General features: G+C 44.6%; 1 protein-coding gene across 3 annotated transcripts in view; it reads right to left on the reverse strand.

Annotated features, from left to right (window-relative positions):
- ULK1 (unc-51 like autophagy activating kinase 1) overlaps positions 1 to 15,747 on the reverse strand; it is an 81,202-nt gene that overhangs the window by 14,775 nt on the left and 50,680 nt on the right. For 2 of the 3 annotated variants that reach the window (XM_031047928.2, XM_031047927.2), the window contains exons 13-20: positions 14,034 to 14,122; positions 11,852 to 12,017; positions 10,551 to 10,611; positions 10,149 to 10,238; positions 5,962 to 6,087; positions 2,316 to 2,467; positions 1,433 to 1,516; positions 522 to 784 (exon numbers count right to left, since the gene is read on the reverse strand). In XM_031047928.2, the coding sequence (XP_030903788.2) occupies positions 522 to 784; positions 1,433 to 1,516; positions 2,316 to 2,467; positions 5,962 to 6,087; positions 10,149 to 10,238; positions 10,551 to 10,611; positions 11,852 to 12,017; positions 14,034 to 14,122 (1,031 nt within the window). The remainder of the gene's footprint in view (positions 1 to 521; positions 785 to 1,432; positions 1,517 to 2,315; positions 2,468 to 5,961; positions 6,088 to 10,148; positions 10,239 to 10,550; positions 10,612 to 11,851; positions 12,018 to 14,033; positions 14,123 to 15,747) is intronic. The other variant, XM_005147728.4, reaches the window with a different exon arrangement.

Here is a 15,747-nt window from a genome sequence, read left to right on the forward strand (position 1 = left end):
ACAACCTAAGGAGGTGGAAATCCCACCCCATGCTGTTACTTGTTCCTACTCCCAGAAAGACCAAAGTGAAAGGACAACAAACTGCTGAAAACTTGCAGCAGCCTAACATAAGCAGTGAAAATGCTGTCCCAGCTTTGCACTGGACACCAGGTTGTCACCTGCTCACCTGTCTCTGCTGGGGATTCCTCCTGCACACACATTTGCATCATCAGCTGAGTCGCTGTGTGCAAACCAGCCCAGGCACTGCAGCTCACTAATATGCTTCTGCCTAATGTGGGCAGCTCCTTTTCACTGCCTGTTTGAACCCCTGGCCTCTGCTCAGAGTGAACACTGCTGCCAAGGGAGATCTGTCCACTCAGAACCAGGACACTACCCCATTTCACACAGATCACTAAACAGCCCTTGAAGGAAAGCGAACAAGCGGTAATAAATCCAGGTCAGTCATCCCAGCAGCAGTTCATCCCCAAATAGCCCAAGAAGATCAAGCTGTGAGAAACCCAAAAGCAGCCTCCTTGATGTACCTTTGTAGGGGAGCCCACTATAGTTGGCAACGGGCTTCTCTGCATGAACTCAGACAGCTTTGGTGAGGATCTGAGCTGTCGGCAGTGCTGCAAGCCATGAATCTGCAGAGGCTGGCTGACTGGGGTATGACCGAAGTGAGCAACAAGAGGATCAGAGTGCTGCTTAGTTATCTTCTGCCTGCAGGAATGCAAATCCGACAGGTTGGGAGCACTGTGGAGCCTGGAGCCCATCCCTCGAGAAGAGTGTTCAGGTGCTGAGGAACCTAGAGGACACAAAGTAACAAAACACATCATCTTCTGGTTCTAACATGAAACACCTGATCCCAAGATCACGCTCAAACATCTCAAACACCTGCATCAAGGGTGGCTAAGGATAGCACTCTGATCAGTGTCACAAAACTGCTAGGCCTGATCAGCTTTTGACTCTAAAGGAGGAAGAGACATGAGCAGGGAAATAAAGGTATAGCTTCTCTCCTTCACTGGAGCCCTTAGAGAGAAAGGGACCCTCACTGTCCTTGCTCAGCAGCAAGGAAACTGCACATCAAGCAGGTCACTTGGCAGAGGAGCTGTTGGGGGTTTTGAGATGCTTTTCCTTCATTCAATCCACTGACTTTAAAGTCCTGAATTCAAGTTTTTGGGACTCAGGGTCTGTGAACACTGGAAGACACTGGCATGGCAGGGGGGGTTGGAACTAGATGATGTTAAGGTCCTTTCCAACTCTAACTATTCTATGATTCTGTGATGGGATGCGAATGGATCAACCCCAACACCGACCAGCACACAGAAATCCTGGCTGGCCAAGCATCAAGAGAAGCTGCCAAAGGAACATATGCAATCCTGAGTGCCCTGAGACTATGGTTCTGGCCTTATCTATAGGCATAATGAAGGAAGGTAAGGACTAATGAACGCACCAGCAACAGGAATCCGGCTTCTCACATCTGCTCCAAGAGAAGACGGGGTAACAGTCTGGCTGGGCTGCTCTGGGATTGTTCCAACTTTGAGAGAACACAATGAGAAAAAGAAGTTTATTCAGTATTAGGTTTCCATAGGCAATGACAGCACTGTGCACCACCTGTTCTACAGAAAGATGCTAGTAATCTTTTCCATCTTCTCAGCCCTAGCTGCGTAGTGTAAAGATCAATAACTCCTGTAAAAGGAGGAAAAAACCCTCTGTCTGGTATTAGTTCAGTATATTTTAGTCTGACGTTGCAGTGGTATTAATTCAGAGGACTAGAATATGAATATTCTGCATTTCTCCACCATCAGAGACTAATAAATATAGGCTTGGAAACAGCAGGGATATAGAACAACTCACTACATCAGAGTCTGTGCCTTTATTAAAACCAGCAAATTGCATTGGTTTCACACCGGGGTTTTTCTTACCCTTTCCACATGAATTGCCTGTTTGCATCTGCATCAGGCTCCTGGGTATTCAAACACTACTCTTCAGTCTGAATAGCACTTCCAAAGCTGCTCAGGAGTTTGCTCTGACAACAACTGCCTTATATTATTTTCCTCACCCCATCTTGAACCAGTAAAACGATACTTTGCACTTAGAGAAGCCCTCCTCAGAGGGCAGCAAAATGTTTGATGCAGACACCAAAACAAAGCTTGCCTCTCCTGGGGCTAAGAGGGATCTTCCTCTCCAGTTTACTGAGGCCAAAGCACTTGTCAAATAATCTGTTGAGAAGAGCCATGGGAGAACACAACAATCTGAATTCCCTATTACCTGGCAGCTACAGGAAAGGGGCACATGATTTTATTAGAGCAGCAGCATGTCAGTTAACATCTTACCTTGCGGTGATGGCATAAATGGCTTGGCACCGCCAAAGGAGAGCTTTCTAGCACTGGGCACGGATCCATGCTCTCCAGGATAAGGAGGGGAAGCACCAGTTTTAGGAAAACCAAGAGGACTTGTACTGCTGGACCTCCGGACCGTACCAGACCTTATAGGAAGCAACAGCAGAACACAGGTTACTTCAGATGCCACTGAGTAAGAATAGTACCACAGACACACACAAAGAGCTACTTCCACAGAAGGAAGAGCTTCGTGTTTATCCTGGATGAAAATCCCACTGTCCCAGAGCTACACCAATACAAATCAAGATTATAATCCTTGCTCTTGAGAGTTTCAATCTAAACAAGATGGACTGAATGAGAAGAAAGAATGAGATTAATTTAGCTGTACAGGAAAGCCTGTAATTTTTCAGAGTCACTTTTAGATGCTTTGAAGTTTCTACTTCAATTCTGAACACGACACGGTTTCCTATCTTGCCACATCCAGATGTTTATTTTAGGCAATCTCTTCAGAATACCCTGAGAAGGCTTTATTCAAGTCTCCCTCCTGTGCTGAGCCACTTGCCCTTTTGTCAGAGCAGCCTGTTAGGTAGAAAGCTCTGTGAGTGCAGGCTGTAGGATATGGAGGTAAGCTGTGCCACAGACACTCTCTGCAACACAGCTTTGATTCAAATCAGAAGTTACAGAGCAAAATAGAGCCATGTGTGACTGTCAGATCTGAAACAGCTCACTGCTACCCAGAGGAATTTCTTTTGGGGCTGGATAGTCAGAACCGCCTGGACTCCAAACTCCTTTAACTCCTTGTGAAGCCTCACCTTAGGCAGTTACAACTGATTCGTACAGCCCACACATGCAGGTACTTCAAGTGTTACTCTGCTGCTAAAATGAGACAAAAGGGAAACCTAGACCAACAGGAAAGTGAGTACATACACACCATCACTCTGGAGAGAGACTGGATTATTGTACATCAGTTATTTCTCAGTGATTTAATGTTATCACCTCTCATTAGAACACACAACCTAAACTCTATTTACTGAAATGTCATTCTGCCTCTTCAGACTCCTTCTAGATTTCCATTACACTCCTCTCTATGAGAAAACAGTCTTTCCATCAAATCCTTTATTCTACTCTCAATTTAGAAGCATTTTTTCTCCTGTTAAAAGAACACCAGTCTCAGCCAGTAGGTGGTTTTCTGGACAGGAATCAACAAATATCATGAAAAATCTCCCTCTGTGCTCAAACCACTGAAAGATGCTCTCACCAAGGTATCCTGCCTCCCCTCCCAGTGACATGGCATTAAGCTGTCCATATGCATCTGAACAGGAGGAACAAAGACATAGGTTTTGGCACTGCACGCAGGGCTAGCTACATTACCCAGGAGTGCCAAGGTCATCCTGGTAAAGCATCAGTACATCTAACTCAACACCACTACAAGGTGTGGGTTTTACTTTATGCTGCATTTCAGAAAATAAATAGATAATAATAAATGTATTTCAGTAGCTGAGATTTGACCCTGCCCCTTCCATATGTTACCATATTTTGCAGCCAAGTGAATCCAGGCTCTATTCACATGCTTGGAAAAAAAGGAAATCCTTTAAAATTTTAACCTAAAAAATCACTTCTCTTCAGGTTGCTCTCTGAAGTGCCTGGCCCTGAAGCAAAATGAATACACAGTAAGGAAATGGGCACCTGGCAAGGTGAAAAGAATGATACTTGGATGTTCAATGGCATAAGGAATTGCTGCCCCATTAAGCCTCTAAAATATGAGCCATTCAGAAGGCTGTATATCACCTATCAGGATCTTGCAGGTAAAAACACCAGGTGACTGATGCTGCTGAAAGATGTGGAATGTCAAATGTCACCCTAGGATGGGATAAGGAAGCAAGCAAACGAGCAGGACAGGTGATGTGGCCAAAAGTAACCACACATAATTACCACCTCGACAAGCAACGTATCTATCCACCACCAGGCTAAGTTACACAGGCATACACCAGCCAGTCAGATGACAGTGGCTGAATTCAGAACCAAGAGTGTATGTCAAGTGACTTGGCAAACATGACGAGGCACTTGGCTGTAATGGCCTGTCTGATACACCTGATGGAAAAGTGGAATCACATACTAAATGTCTGAAGTTTTCTCCTTCCATTCCTAAAGCGTGTCTACTGAATTTGCTGATTAGAGGAAGTGATGGTGAGAGAGAACTATGGCTTCCTGGGGCAGAAAAACCCATGCCACCAGAGATGTTGAGGAGATGCTACAAGCAGGCTGTGAATCATCCTGATTGTGTCCATTCCTCGAGTTCCTCTGCAGGGACGATGCTAATCTCAACGTTACACAGTGGTGACTAAAACCTGCAAAACATGACAGTTTGATCCCTGACTGGTAGGTGCAGGCTGTGAACCTGAACTGAACAGCCTGTCACCAGGTCTGAGGTAGGCATGTCGTGCCTTGGTGCATCCTCTGCACCTTTTCCAGACCTCTCGCTTTATACATCACATGGATAACCAGGACTCTTTGGTGAGTTCCAACACTAACAGGGTCCACTGGTTGTGCTGTAAAAAACACAAGGCACATAGGAAACGGGAAGGAGCTCACCACAAAACCTGCCACATACTCAAGAAGTGAGCGTAACATAGTATTAAAGTAACACTGGCACAAAACAATCTCTGCTGATCCCTGATTAATACCAGCACATCGCGTCTCTACTTCTGGGTCTACTCTGAATATGCCTTATCCTGACTTAGGCTGGCTGAGGCCCAGACTTCTACTGACAGGTATTACCTTACATCTGAAACCTGAACTTTAACTAATCCAGATACCAAAGCAACTCATCCAAAAAAAGACATGACACCTCATAGACACCTCTGTCTGAATACTCCTGCTGTACAGACTCTTTAAGATCCTGTATGAGTTTCCTTCCAATCAGCTGTCAACTTAGATTTCAAACCTCTAAGAACCAGGAATTATATGTGAGAAGAGAGAGAAGCCCTTTATGTCTTGGATGTACAAGGCATTACCACTGAACCCAGGACAGCTCTACAGCTGAAGGCTGGCATCTGAGTCTTCCTGATGGCCTTCAGCAAACATGCTCTGCCTCACAGACATACATTGCTCATGGTTTAATCACTCCTGGCTGCATAACCACATTAATATGCAACTCGTGTAAGACACATCATCTGTGGTGTGACTGGCTACAGGAACTAATTGAGATGAAGTCAGGTAAGTTTTGTAGCCTCATCCATTTTAGTTGTTTATCTCAACTTTTTCCTTTAATAAAGACATTTGCCAGATGGGTGGTATTCTCTGCTTGGACACTCAGCTCATAGCTGGCATGGGAAAAGCTGTCAGTCTCAAAGGGGCTCAGCCTGCACTGAAAGCTGACAGCAGCTGTCTCACACACCCGCACACAGACAAAATTTACAGTACATGGTAACAAATGAATCTCAACACCACTATACAAAAACCCCAAAACTAGGTTACCACATAACACACACACATTGGCTCCCTGCAGCAAGTGGCTCCTCCTGAACCCATTTAGAGGGACACAGAACACACAGTAAAGCAGTTTGTTTTACAGCCCCCATGCTGTAACACCAGAGCCCCTGCACTGATGCTACCCCCTCCTCCCAGCCCCAGCACTTACCGTGGAGAGGCGTATTGATTGGGAGACTGCAGGTTCTGCTCGATCCGCCGGTAGTTGTGAATCTGTGTTGGGACTGGAATGGGCACAGAGTGTCCGTACTTGCTGCTGGAAAACTGACCTGGCCGGCTGTTGAAAGGAGACAAAGAAAGCCTCTGTAAGGGCTGGGCCTTCAACCAGGTAATTGGAGGTTTTATCTTCGTAGAGCAGCTGTACACAGGGAGCATCCCGTCGGCTGCGCTCAGGTTGTGGGTTTATGATAGGAGATGGTTCAAAGTCATATCAAAGGGAAGTGGCTCCACACATCTCCTGAAAACACACACCTTTCTTCCAGCACAATTCCCACCCACAGAGCGAAGTTAAAACATACACCCAAGTGCACCACTCCCTCCAGGAAAACTGGAGCCCTGTTATTTCAGGCCACAACTGGCCTAGTTCCCAACAGCTCAGATCCACAGCCAAGGAGCACATCATTGAACAGAGTCTAAACATTCATGGCTCACAAAGGACACCAGCAAAGATTTTGCTGCCAAGAGCTACTTCCGACTCATGCAGAGGCACTGCTGCAGCAATGGCATCTCCATGAAAGTCTCAGCGTGCCACAAAGGGAACACAGAGTATTTGCAAGTTAACTACTGTGTAGAGAAGACAACTTGGGAGAGAATAGATTTGGTGAGCAGGAGGTATCTATGTCCCCATCAATGTCAACGAGAATATCACACACACAAAATAGGATGGCCCATTATGCAAACTTCTGACTTTCTAGTTCCATCCAAGCAAGTTAATCAGCTCACATCTGATATCTGTTCCCCCAGGTGAGGAACAGTTTCCCCTGTTACTCTTAGCCTGTACCATGCTATACACAAACCTGTGCTATACAAAACCCATGCAAACACCACATTCAACTAAGTAGCAACCTAAAGTCTTCTCCTAAAGGCTCTAGAATTCTAGGATTAATTACCATGGTGATGCTATTTACAACTGCCAACACCAATTGCAGGGACATTGCACAGTTACGTTAAGATCTTATTGGTAATGAAGGCTTCTTCCCTGTTGTCAATCAAAGACAAATCTCAGGTTTGCTCGAGAAGCAGGAAGCACCACTTCTTTCAGTCTATTACTTGGAGTACAGGTGTTTTATATAAGATGAAAGAAGACAGTTAATTCAGCAAGAACATACATGCATGTACAGGGAAAAGAGAAGAGATTGGGACTTATTTTGCAGTTCAGAGCATCCCATCACCAGAATTTCTTATTCTGGGAAGGGTCAGTAGCCCTCTGGTTTACAGTGACAGTGTTAAACAAAGCTGACCTGCAGGAAAGTGTCTGCAGCTCTCCACATTATGCACATGAAAACACTTCTCCAACACGAGAGAGCCAAATAACTGGAAGAGATCTTTCAAGGCTGACAGATCAGAAAGTGATTCCAATTTCTTCATTCCTCTCTCAAGAGATGTACAAAGTTTTTAAGTTCAATATATTCTTCTTTGTCTGCTCTTATTTCTTCTACCAAGAGAACAGACTCTTAATCTGACATTTGCCTCTAAAAGGCAGCATGGAAGCCTTGATTCTTCATTGACATACAATAAAACAAAGGCACTCAAAGTGACTGACTGCCTAGCAGAAAGGTGAGGGTTTGGTGTCTCTACCTTCCATCAATGTAAGACATGGTGTCAAGACAGACACAAAGTGAACAGAGCTTTAAGTAAGAAATCGGAGGGTTCACGTCAAGCTTTGTGCATATCCTGATTTTCAGCACACATTTCAGATGCTATTTTTTCCATCTGGTCAAAATCTTTTGGAGGAAAAGCAGTTTTCAGGTGAAAGGATCCTTCCCAAAAGTTATAGCAGGTCCTCATAGAAGGCAGGTTTCTCCACAGGGTGCAAGTTGCAAAAGAAAGTATCCAAATGAGGTGACATACACTAAACCTGCTAACTGGCCTTAAGCCTTAGAGACTACAGGTGACCATAAATTTGCAAAGATCAAGAGATAACTTGGCAGTAATTAAAAGCTCTTTGAAAATGGTATCAAATCCATTGCTGTGGGATACACCCAAGGAAATTCCCTTCATTAGACTTCCTAAACATCTTCAACAAGGAAGTGTTAAAAACCATAAAATTCCAAACACCCCAACTATCAGCATGTTTTAATTCTGCCTAATCCTTACCCTCTTAGTGAAGGACAGGGAGAGCTTCTCTAGAGCACACTGTGACATTCTGAGGAAAACTCACTGCTGGCCACTCTAAAATAGCCTTTGCTTTCTGTCCTAGTTGGAATGCATCCAGCACTGCTTCTAGCCTACAGCCACACATGAAAGGGAGAACGGCTGCTACCGAGTGAGCGAAGACAAACAGAAAATCAGGAGTCCTCTGAGCCGGCGAAGCCAAGTGCTGAATCAATGGGCCTCACGGCATCGACAGTGAAAGGCACTGAAACCCATGTTAGGAGTAAGGGCATAGCTGAGTGGCACCACTTCAAAGCGCTTTCAGGGGTCAGATCAAACATCACACTTTATGCTCTGGATTTGGAGTGACTGCTCCAGTCTTTCATTATTTATGTCTTATTTGCATCCTGGACAGGGTAGGAAGTAACTTTTCAGTGTTTCTTCAAACCAGGTGTAAGTGGGAATCAGCACTACAGGGGCTGACATCTGCTTTACAGAAGCTGCTGGGAATGAGTAGAAAAGACAGAGCAGAAACACATTCAAACCAGCTGCTGACACTGACTTGCCACCTTATGATCCAATAGGATACGATGAGGCCAGTTTGGTGCAGAGAGAGATGAACAGTGTAAAGTAGGCAGCATTTTTAGTCAACTTTCTTGAATTTCCACTCATTGCTGTCCAGAAACAGGGCCAAATCCTTTCTTTAGTGAAGACTGATCCTCAGAATGCAAAGGAATCAGTTAAGGAGTAAGCTGTTAAAAAGCTTAGCAGGTGATGGCATAAGAAGCCTCATGCAATTAAACTCCACACTGTGGTACGTGCTTGCCAATTAATCTGATCACGTCAGCAAGGCTTTGAGCTATATTCTTCTCCTTTAAATTTATATGCTTTGAGGCTATATTTTGTCATTTTCTGGTCTCCATTTATGTGATGAGTGTGTCAGCACATAGCCTGGGAGTACATCATCTTCTTAAGAAAGATTTTAGGGTTATCCATCTCCCAGTGTGAGATCTCCTTCAACTGTCCTCCCTCAATAGGTGCCATATTGACAGAACAGAAGATGAAAGCTGTTCTGCTTCCCCAGCAGGCAAGAATGAGATGGAAAGTAACACCCTCAGTTCCCTGCAAACTAAGCACATAGCCTAAAGCTTCAAGCTCTAGAGTCAGTGGGATCCCCCTTCCACAGGCCATTAACATTTTCTGAACACAAATACATCTGGACCTACTGGTGGTGCTGGGCAGCTGATGGTGTGTGTGGGCACACGTTACCTATGACATTTCTAAAGGCCAAAGGTAGGTTTATGGCAAGCTGTCACCTATAACATTTTTAAAGGCCAAAGCTGTGTTTATAGCAACTGGTTTAGTTGAAATTAAAACAATGACAATGACTGTTTCCACTTGTTACTCCTACTACTGTATCCTCTGTCAGCAAACAAGGCCCATGTAGCGGCATTACTTTATACAGACGTAATGCAAGGAGCTTTTCAGATCTTCAGGCAAACTACAAAAAACTAAGTATGCCGAGATGTGTCCTTCATGGCAAGGGCAGATGAGCAACACTCCTCCACATCTGCCCAGTAATTCAAGTCCATTGCAATTTCAACCTTAGCTAAAGGGTTGTGCTCTAATCCACTGCATGAATTTAGAAACAGGCGTCTTTAGCTGGAATACTCACCACCTCTGCAAGGTGAGCACAGAGGGTTCAGCAGTACATACATGCCAGTGGAGTATATGCACTTTTCTGCTTGAGAATAATCCCTGGCCCCACAGGGAACAAAGTTAGTTCCTGCTCTACTGCGTTCTCTCATAGCCCCTCCTTAGGGCCAGAAGAGGGAGAGACAGGCTCTGTATTTGGGACTGATCAATGCTCAAGGCTGGGGAGTTCCTCCTAGGTGTTTCTTGTTACCCTTTAATTAAAGGAGAGATGTGGATCTTGCCCAGCACACCAACATCTGTAAAATCCCCTTCTGGAAGTAATGGGTGTTCAATTAATCAATGTTGCATAGTCACACCAAACAGTCTTACCTGGACGGGCTAGGAGAACTGCTGTATGGGGGTGAAGGAGATGGAGTCCTTCCTTGGCTTTCCAAGCCTGCTGAAGTCACCAGAGAGCTCCTGAGGAATGACAGAAAGAACCCAGCTGTCAAGAGTATGGAAACCAGCCCTTCTCCCTTCCCTGGGTTCCTGCCACCAGCCCTGCTGAGTCAAGGAGCCTTGGGGACTGTCATGCTGCCCACGTGCTCTCTAGTATTCAGGTGCCACATGCTGATGATCAAACTGAAAATGGTCACCACCAGGCAGGTGAGTTATCCCTGGAACAAAAGTTAACCCAGCCACATCTTCCCTCCCATCCACCAGAACCCAAAAGCCCCTAATGCACACTATGCTCCAGTAGCTAAGTGATTTCAGCTGCATTGGTGGACTTACCCACTGTACATCAGGCTGTCTTGGATTGGTTTCCCTCCTGCAGCCTCAGCAGTTAAATCACCTGAGGAATAAGGAAGTGCACAAGCAGATTAATACAAGATAACTGTATTTAAAATCTTTATATATTCAGAGCAACTGAGATTTGGGTTGAATTTCCTGCTCCTCCAAGACCCGTTGAGCTGCTTCTGAACCAGCGCTTTGCAAAACACACGTGGGATGGAACTGCTGTGTGATCCTTACACCCTGAAGTTTTGGAAAATTTAGGCTGAAAGGAATGGGGCCAAAACCCAACCAAATCATTTGGGACAACAGGTATATGCCTGCTTGGTGCAAGCAACTGGCGGCTGTGAAAGAAGACAGTGGTATATGTTGCACACAGGGCTTTGAAACATCCATGTCTCAAGTGGCAAATATCCAGGACAGCCAAATGAGCTGGCAGCTGGATACACAACATGGGAGAGTTTGTGCCTTTGCCAAAGCATCTGAACAGTGGAAACATGACTAGCACAAGACAAGTGTGTACTGGTCCCATCGCTGTTCCCACGAAATACACAAGCAACACTAAGCTATTCCTTGTCATAGGATTGCACAGCAGAGATATTGCAGTTTTACCCCTCCAAATTCCTGTTTGAATATAGGTAGTGCAACTGGAAAAGGAGGAATCACAGCATTTACCATCAAGTTCCAACTCAGCAAAGCATCATGCACATGGGCAAGGTTAAACAATATCCTTCTGCTGGTTAAGTAAGGACTTGTGCATGGACATACTTAGGCATGTGGCTGAACTGTGGCCCTGGCCCCCATGTACACCTGTATTTTCAAACAATTCCTATCAAAATATAAACACATAAAGGTGCTAAAATTAAATTAATGTTTGAAGAAAAATCCAACATATTTTAGTTCTCCCTCAGGGATTTTCTCCAGTGTGGAATCCATCTTATTAGCTGAAATCCTGTCTTGGACTGTGACACTAGGTGCAGACAGGATGACATGGGAATGGCTTCTGGGAGAGAAAGACACTTCCCTTTGAGCCTACTTATCTTCTTTTCCAGTTGGCTTTCCAGGTTCAATCCCTTCTTGAGGTCCCTGAGTAATCTTTCCTCTCAAATCCTATCTTTGAAGGTAATTACAAAATATCCTATGAAACCAGCCTGTGAGACAGATGTTCTCTTCCAGCTTGATAACAAAACCATTCCCATCACTCGGTCAGCACAGACAGGTTCAATCTCTCTTTCAACTTTCTAGTAACTATCTCATCACATCCCTCTCTGCTTAGAACATCTGCATTCTCAGAAACTTACTTGAGAACTGTGCTGGGACCATAACGAAGTCATCTGTGTCACAGGATGAATTCTTACTGCTGCTCCCAGCAGAGTCCTTTGATCCATGCAGAAAGCCGGGGGAATCCTGCGTAGGAGATGCCAGCGCCTTCTCCTGCAGCTGCTGCTGCATCTCTCCAAGGGACTGCTAATGCAAGAAGAAAACACTGACTTCAGCTACTTTATCATCCTGCTCGATCCTTTAAACTCAGCTGTGCAAGGCTACAAACAACATTTTGCTGATAAACCAGGGCTAATAATTTGCCAGAAGCAACTGTTTAGTTTTCTAACATGGCCCCTTTCATGTCCATGTCAGAAAACAGCACCTTTTGTTACACAAAACATACTACCAGCACGTCTGATGCTCCACAGGTAAGGAAAACATGACCTGAGGTATTGCATCCCTCTGCTAAAGCTTTCTGGATCAATGATGTGTTTTGTACCAACTCAATTTAGTATGGCTGTGAAACTGGTACGAGCTTGGAGACATAGATTTGGTTGTTCTTTTTGGTCATGTTTTTCTTGTTTTGTTCTTAAACATTAAACATCTGGTCTCTCCTAGCACTTTTGCAGTAAGCAGCACTTGGGAACATGTACGTAAGTGTCCCTGCACTTTCAGAACAACCTAGTTTTGCTGCAGTGCTGATAAGGAGTTAAAGAAAAGCCTGAAGGAGGCTAAGCACTCCACAGATGAATGCTTCACAGTCATCAGAGGCAGCACAAACTTTAAGTCCCATTTTTCTGCTCCCTTCAGCCAAACAATTCTCATGCTCTGCAGACAGATGGAGGAGGCTGGATGGTTTAAGACAGCTTTAAGACAGCTGAACTACCCACAGCATAGATCACAATCTTTATCCTAATGCATTTTTAGGCTGAGACAAACTTGAAATCAGCTTTCACTTGGGCCCTGTTAAGACCCTGTTCACCCTCTGAAGACTCTCCTGCTGTACTAGTGGGGACTCTCTGTACATGCAGTACATACAAGCAGAAGGAGTTTTCCAGCTGTCAAAGTTGTCTCTTTTCCACCCAATCTGCTGAGCCAGCACACCTCCATCAACAACACTTCAAAATGCAGAGCAGGATTGGTGCAGTCACACTTCTAACATGGTACCCCCTCCTGGTCTGGCAGTGAGCCTGCACCATCCCTGAGCTTCCCAGACCAGGAAAAGTCAGGGGAAAGAGTCTGCTTTTCACATCAGCTACCCATTCTGGGTGTCTTATGGTCAGCAGGGCCTCAGCCAACCACCCTCTACTTGCAGCTGCAGGGGAGAAGCAGCACTCAGGAATGTGAGGGTTATGGGACATTCAGAGGACAGCAGACTTCTCTTCATCCAGCTCACATCATGAGCACCTATGTATATTTCTCATAGTGCCTCTTAGCCTTTCCCACATCAGGCTGAGACACCTTGGCCCAGGGGAGCTCAGAGAACAAAGTAAAGAAGCAGTAATGCCAGGGAGGAAAAAATTCAGCCCTTCTCCCTTCCCCTGCCCATCACACCACCAGCATTCCTGAGTTCTCAGTCAAAGGCAGCTTTCACCAAGGGCCTCCAAAACCAAGCTTTCAGTTCAGCGAGCTGCAGGAATGTCACTTCACTGGTCAGTTCATATCCTGCCCTCCAGAAGGATTTTCATCATTTCAGGTAACCCAAGAGGAAAACCCATCAGTTCAGATCATCTCTCACAAGACCACCAGACTGTGGCAGGTCTGGCCTGAGCTGAATGTCCCTCTGTGGCTCCTGGGAATGCTGGTCAGAAAGGAGGAGGGTCACTTTACAAAGAAGGGTGGATACACTGTCGAGCTGTGGAGACTTTGCTTGAAAACAGAGAACTTCCAGCCAGGAAAGCAGTGCTCTACACTGAATTAGTGACTGGTTTTGGGTTCCAAGGAACTTTTCATCTCTGCCAAGACAAGCTAATGTCATTAATACCAACTTCCTTCATAAAGGCTTTTTACATAATAGGCAATGGCCAAGCTGAAGGATTTCTTGTGGGTAAAAAAAGGCAACTTCTAAACTCTATACAGACCGGAGAAGCCACTGAACCAAATCCAGGCAGAACTAAAGTGTTCAGTCACTTGCACCAGATGAAAGCAAAAGCAGAGACCTTGTTTCAGTAAAGCAAGCAGAGAGACCCATTAACAGTGCATCCTCTGAGCTGTACTTACAGGAGGTGATGCCAAGTGGGAAGTAGAAGAGCTGCTGGAGGAACTACCGGAGCCTGAACTGGGGTAAGAAGGCATTGGCACGGAAGCAGCTAAAACCAGGAAAAGACAAAACCAAGAGAAGTTGTCAAACTAAGTTTAATCAATAACAAAAGTTCTTTTTCATCTTTACCCATCATAGTTTATCTCATGTAGCAACATGTATTTCATGTATCAGATGTGACCAATTAAAGGAGAACAAAAGCAGTATTCTGTTTGGTTATATGATTGACATCCACTACACTGTGCACTGTATCAGCTACAGCTCTTGGGTGGAAAGACTGAGAACATCTGACCAAGGTCAGACATCAACTCAACACCTCTCTTACACAGACAGCAAGATGGTTTCTGCCCTAAAAAGCCTTCAAAGCATCTTTGCAAGTGAAGGGAAAGACAAAGAGAGGAGTGGACCGAGTTACTCATGTCAGGGGTAGAAGCTAGACCATGCTCTTACAGTTCCTTCTTCATCAGACCTTGCTGCTTAGCACACATACATCAAATGTCTATGCTAAGTTAAACACATGCCTACTCAAGGTATATGTTCTTGCTGCCCCAACAGTCACTCAGGCATCCCAGGCCATATACACCAAAAAACACCCACATAATTAACCATTCCACAGGGAAATAGTTCATTGCTTCCTATACCTCAACATGTTCTCCCTGAGTCACTTCTGCAAGTTAAAGAAGTTTTGCTTATTTAATCTCTTTGTACAGAAATTGTTCCACAGCACAAGCTATTCTTGCATCCCTTCCTTTTATGTTTTATTGTTCAGTATCAGAACTGCCCATTTTATTCACTGCATTGTTGAACTGGCTTTTATAACTCTCACAGAGGCATAAAGCTCACACTGAAAGAACTAGTTAGCATTGACCTTCAGGCAGAAACAATGATTAAGGCATCATAGGAGAAAAGAATATTTAACTCCAATGACTTATGCAAGTGAGGTACAGTTAATAACTTAGAAGAGCTCAGCTCAGCCAAGGAGGGAGACAAGGCAAAGGTAACACTAGCTTTTTAAAGGACTTTGAAGTATTTAGTGGTTCAAATTCCCCAGTCCACCTGCACAAGAACAGTGCAGAAGAGTCCCAACATCCCACTTCAAGGCAGATTTTACTCTGCAACCATTTGTATCTATTAAGATAGAGATGAGAGGAAATGCTTAAGTGAGGAGAGGAGCATTTTGCTGCTCTTCCATTGTGCTGGCAGAGAGTTAGCACCTTGTATCAGACTTCTGCCTTCACAAGATCTGTGCTAATGACTCCATACTTAATAACTGGAAGATTAATAACACCTAGAAGAAAAATGTTTCTGTTTGAAGTAAAACTACCTCTGTCATTAATCCCATTAGATATTACAAAGTACTTTATTCGCCTGCTAGAAAAATGAGAGTACATTTCTCTGCAATTAACTGTTGAAGCAGTGTTCTAATGATAAAAGAATGGGCAAATATGCCCTTTAATAAAAGGCTTTAAGAAGTCTCTCCATGTAGCCTATCAAAGAAGGTTAAAGGATGACTGGACCAGCGTCTCCTAGCATAAAAAGAGCAATCACTTTGACGCTCAGTTCCTCAGTCTGACAGAGATGTAACAAGATCCAACAACAGGAAAACGAAGCCAAAGAAGCATCAACTTAAAACGCACGTTTGAACGTAAGCAATCAACCACTGCAATAGTTTAA

This window comes from Melopsittacus undulatus, chromosome 12 (assembly GCF_012275295.1).
Source record: "Melopsittacus undulatus isolate bMelUnd1 chromosome 12, bMelUnd1.mat.Z, whole genome shotgun sequence".
In the NCBI taxonomy this organism is placed as follows: Eukaryota; Metazoa; Chordata; class Aves; order Psittaciformes; family Psittaculidae; genus Melopsittacus; species Melopsittacus undulatus.